This window comes from Austrofundulus limnaeus, unplaced genomic scaffold (genome assembly GCF_001266775.1).
Source record: "Austrofundulus limnaeus strain Quisiro unplaced genomic scaffold, Austrofundulus_limnaeus-1.0 Scaffold1311, whole genome shotgun sequence".
NCBI lineage: Eukaryota > Metazoa > Chordata > Actinopteri > Cyprinodontiformes > Rivulidae > Austrofundulus > Austrofundulus limnaeus.
This window is the reverse complement of record NW_013953713.1, coordinates 29,531-34,745: the sequence shown is the minus strand read 5'-3', so window position 1 is coordinate 34,745 and position 5,215 is coordinate 29,531. Positions and strand designations below refer to the sequence as shown.

General features: G+C 37.9%; 1 protein-coding gene across 1 annotated transcript in view; it reads left to right on the top strand.

Annotated features, from left to right (window-relative positions):
* The window catches only part of LOC106534943 (histone H3), an 18,099-nt gene extending 15,672 nt beyond the window's left edge, over positions 1-2,427 (top strand). Inside the window, exon 4 of the mRNA XM_014031764.1 lies at positions 1,957-2,427. Coding sequence (XP_013887218.1) covers positions 1,957-2,376 — 420 coding nt within the window. The 3' untranslated portion in view covers positions 2,377-2,427. The remainder of the gene's footprint in view (positions 1-1,956) is intronic.
* Positions 2,428-5,215: the final 2,788 nt, after the last annotated feature.

The following is a 5,215-nucleotide window of genomic DNA, read 5'->3' as shown; positions in this document are numbered from 1 at the left end:
TGGTCCAGGTAAAATAAACTACAAGCAGACACTGCACAGAAAATTCTCCTTCTCTTCTCTGATTGGTCCAGGTAAAATAAACTACAAGCAGACACTGCACAGAAAATTCTCCTTCTCTTCTCTGATTGGTCCAGGTAAAATAAACTACAAGCAGACACTGCACAGAAAATTCTCCTTCTCTTCTCTGATTGGTCCAGGTAAAATAAACTACAAGCAGACACTGCACAGAAAATTGACGTTCTGTTCTCTGATTGGTCCGGCTATAAATCTGCCAGCGAAATCCTTGTTAATGGGAGAAGTCCCAGACGGAGCAGAGAAGAGAAACTAGAACTGAGCGGAGCTGTGTGGGAAGGSAAGGACCAGGCTAATGTTTAGAGACATTTTCATCAGTATTTTATTTTGAAGACGGTTTCGGCAGTGTCTTTTCCCTTTCTTCATGTTCTCCAGCCGACGTGTTTACAGCAGTTCAACAGTCAAAGATGTAAATTATGTTCTTATTGGTGTGAAACAGTAGTATGAATATTTTTACCATTTTTACAGTGTTTTTAGCCCTGCTGGTGTAATATTACAGGTTTGTTTTGCTACCTGTGGTTTAGTGTAATTTAAGCTAGCTGAGTGGTGTGTGTGGATGTTAGCCTTCAGCCTACTCCTATTTTAAATGTTACAATGTTCAGGTTTAAACAGCATTTATGAATATATGTTTAGGCTAAAATAATATGTTTATTTATTAGAAGGTGTTTATTTTCTGTATTTAATTTTCTACAGAGCACAAGTGTAAATCAGGTTTTATTTCTTTATATTTTCAGAAACCGCTTGAATGTATTGCTCTGCTCTGGTCTGTAACCAGAATGCTGTAATCACCAGTTCACACAGTAAACAAGTTAAATTTCCACTGATGTCCTGCGTGATTTCTGACCGAAGCCCTGCAGTGGTCAGTTAGATTTAAAAAAAATCAGCAACAGAGGTCATAATCCTCAACAGGAAGTACAATGAAGGAAATAAGATTGACCTCCTTGTACAATATTTGTGTGTAGACACTACCAAATCTCTTGCTTTTGTCTTGAAGGTTTCTCTAATTTCTTTTCTGTCTGGTTCTAATAATGGTACCAACACAAAGAGGGAGGGAGGGACAAAAACAAGGATGTTGAACCCTCGCTTGCATTCACTTCATACACATGACACGACACGGGTCAGGTGATGGGACACATGACCCTCTATGAACAATAGAACTAATCAAGCCTATTGTTAGGCGATGGCCCTATTTTGCATGTGACTAACCTGTTTGTCCAKGTGGAGGCGGAGTTTATAAGGCTGAGTTCACCTGAAACTCATCAGACTGAAGAAGTCTCTTGGAGGAGAGACGAAACGTTTCACTAAAGAAGAACCATCCAGAGGAACTACTGATATTCTTTCTATCTGGATTTCTGATACATGATAAAACCATCATCATGTGTGGACCAGGTCCAAACTGTGCTCAGTAACTGATAATTTTATAAAACTGTTGCTTAAAATGTTTTAACATCACTTTTAGAAATTTACATCATACGCTGGCATTCTAAAAGATAAAAATCATAAATGTTTGTGGGTTTCACAAATAACTGCCCACTTGGTTTATTTTATTTTATTTATTTGTTTGCTTGTTTGTTTGTTTGATTATTGAATTAAGGTCTAATATACAATAACAGTATATTCAAATGAAAAAAATAGTTTAATTCATAATGTTTTTAATAACCTAAGAAACAAAAAAATACATATTTTTATGAGCTAATGTTTTTTTGGCGGTTTTTTTACTCTCTGACAGCTCTGATTGGTCTGTTTGAATTTTGACCGCCTTGTGTCCGGGCAGACATGTCACGTGTTTAGTTTAAACCAATCATCGTCCAGCAGCTCCAGTGAGAGCTATAAAKGCGGAGCAGCAGCAGCCGTTGGAGCTCAGTTTCAACAGACCAGAGTCAGAGATCAGTCATGGCCAGAACCAAGCAGACCGCCCGGAAGTCCACCGGAGGRAAGGCTCCCAGGAAGCAGCTCGCCACCAAGGCGGCCCGGAAGAGCGCCCCGGCCACCGGCGGAGTGAAGAAGCCTCACCGCTACAGGCCCGGCACCGTGGCTCTGCGGGAGATCCGCCGCTACCAGAAGTCCACGGAGCTGCTGATCAGGAAGCTGCCCTTCCAGCGCCTGGTCCGGGAGATCGCCCAGGACTTCAAGACCGACCTGCGCTTCCAGAGCTCGGCCGTCATGGCCCTGCAGGAGGCCAGCGAGGCTTACCTGGTGGGCCTGTTCGAGGACACCAACCTGTGCGCCATCCACGCCAAGAGGGTCACCATCATGCCCAAAGACATCCAGCTGGCCCGCAGGATCCGCGGAGAGAGGGCGTAGACCTGCCGGGACCAGGTCCACAACAAAACGGCTCTTTTAAGAGCCAAACAACCCGACTAAAGAGGAAGTCCTACTAATGTCTTTAAAAGTAGACAAAATTATGATTTAGTGCAGTGTTTACCAAACTTTATCTTCTGACCCACTAAATATTCATGGCAAAAACTTGTGACCTCAAATATTACTGGTCTGAGTACACACTTTGTTAATAATCCTAAAAACACAGGCTTTCTGACAATCTCAACAGCTTGTACACACATATAAATACTTATTTATACTTATTTTGTGTTAACCTCACTCCTTTGTAACAACTAAGGCAAAAATGTAATTAATTCAGAAAATCTTTTCAGGACCCCACCTTGATGTTTCAGGACCCCACCTTGATGTTTCAGGACCCCACCTTGATGTTTCAGGACCCCACCTTGATGTTTCAGGACCCCACTTTGGGTCCTGACCCCAACTTTGAGAAACACTGATTTAGTACACTATATAACATAAAGAGTAAGTGCTGTGGTTTTCATAATTAAAATTGATTGATGTAGTATATTAACTTTTAATATGAAGTTCTAAAACATAATGTCTATAATTGGATATAATTTATTAATTATTAGTATACAGTATTTAAAACGTGTAATAAAAATTTAGTGTAGGGAAATAAACACTTTCTACTAGTGATGTTTGATACTGATAAGAGTAAAATGTGGCTGGTATCAGTGATACTGATACTTTGTACTAACACATAATGTACCTGGTAAAGCAGCGTTTAAAAAAACTGCTTTATAATTAATACATGACATAGTAATTAAAAAGTCTACACTAATCTTATATTTGTGTAGCACAGTTCTTATTCTAAAGAAATAAAAATTTTGAACAGTGAATAAAAGTGAGTGAAAACAGTCTAAAAGTTGTTACTTTGTATATTTTGTAGTGTTGTTTGTGTGTTTGCAAGAAGGTCCTTGGACAGAACTAATCCTGTTTGGGAGCAGTGGCATGAAAAAGTTTGGGAACTAAAATTTAGTCAGACAAAGCAGATTTTATGTTAAAACAACCTGCCATACATCTACAGACTGACTGAGCATGTGCCACTGTGTGCATGCATTCCCCAAGCAGAAGAAAAAGTTGTTCCATCAACTACATTTGATTTACACAAGATTAGTTATTTTCCTGTTAATGTTAATGTAAAAACATTATCAACATTTTGATTTTAGTATCTATTCTAGAACAAAAAGTTCTGGTATCAGTATTTATTTCAGTATTGATCTGCACATCACTACTTTCTACAGGTCAGAGGTCTACTGTATATACTGTAGTACTTGGAGAATACCTAAAAGTAAAATTACATGAACAGAAAATGACTTTGGTTAAAACAAGTTTCACTGAGAGAACTACACAGGTCATTAAACTATTCACAAAAGTTGGGAAAATAAAAGTACTTTTACACACTCTAAAGAACTAAACTGTTGAATTTACTGAACCAAACTGGTTTCACTGGAACCAGCTGACATGACTGAGTAAACTCAACAGTTTATTTTTTACAGCACAAACTTCTTTCATGGTGAGTTCAGACAATTTGTAATGAGTAACTAGGTGTTACATTTTAAAGTAAAAGTAGCTGTAATAATAATTCATAAAATTACAAATCTGCAAGAAAAAACCTAGTGTAACAAGATAAATGTATTTATTATAAAACAGTGCTACACACAGGTCGTACTGACAAATATTTCTATGAAGGTTAAAAACTTCAACTACAAGCAGCKGACAAAACCAGATTAAAACTCAGTAAAGTCCTGATAAAATCATTAAACAGGAGGCAGAATGTGTTTACAAGAATAAAATAACCTTTATTGTCCCAAACATTTGTGTATTTTTGTGTATTCTTACTATAAAATGTTAGTAAAGGCAATTTAACCCTGAAACACTAAACTAGAGTAAACAAATATTTCATGTAAACTACAGATGAGTACTGAGGATCAGTGAGCTGCTGTACTAAAGTACAAAAGAGCCCCAGACCATAGAACGTAGTATACTACAGTACAGCTCAATACACTGCAGTATAATGTAGTATACTACAGTACAGCTCAATACACTGCAGTATAATGTAGTATACTAAAGTACAACTCAATACACTGCAGTATAATGTAGTAGTTTACTAAACTGCAGTACAGAGTAAACCACGGTAAACTACAGTGGAGTAAAACAAAGTAGTTAATAAACTACAGTACACAACAGTAAAATACTTTAAGCCACAGTAAAATACTTTACACCACAGTATACTACAGTACACCACAGTACACAACAGTAATCTACAGTACACCACAGTACACCACAGTACACAGTAAACTACAGTACACCACAGTACACAACAGTAAACTACAGTACACCACAGTAAAATACTTTACACCACGGTAAACTACAGTACACCACAGTACACAGTAAACTACAGTAAACCACAGTACACAGTAAACTACAGTACACCTCAGTAAAATACTTTACACCACAGTAAACTACAGTACACCACAGTACACTACAGTAAACCACAGTACACCACAGTACACTACAGTACACCACAGTACACWACAGTACACAGTAAACTACAGTACACAACAGTACACCTCAGTAAAATACTTTAAACCACAGTACACTAGAGTAAACCACAGTACATAGTAAACTACAATACACCACAGTACACTACAGTACACCACAGTACACAGCAAACCACAGTACACCACAGTACACAGTAAACTACAATACACCACAGTACACAGTAAACTACAATACACCACAGTACACAGTAAACTACAATACACCACAGTACACAGTAAACTACAATACACCACAGTAC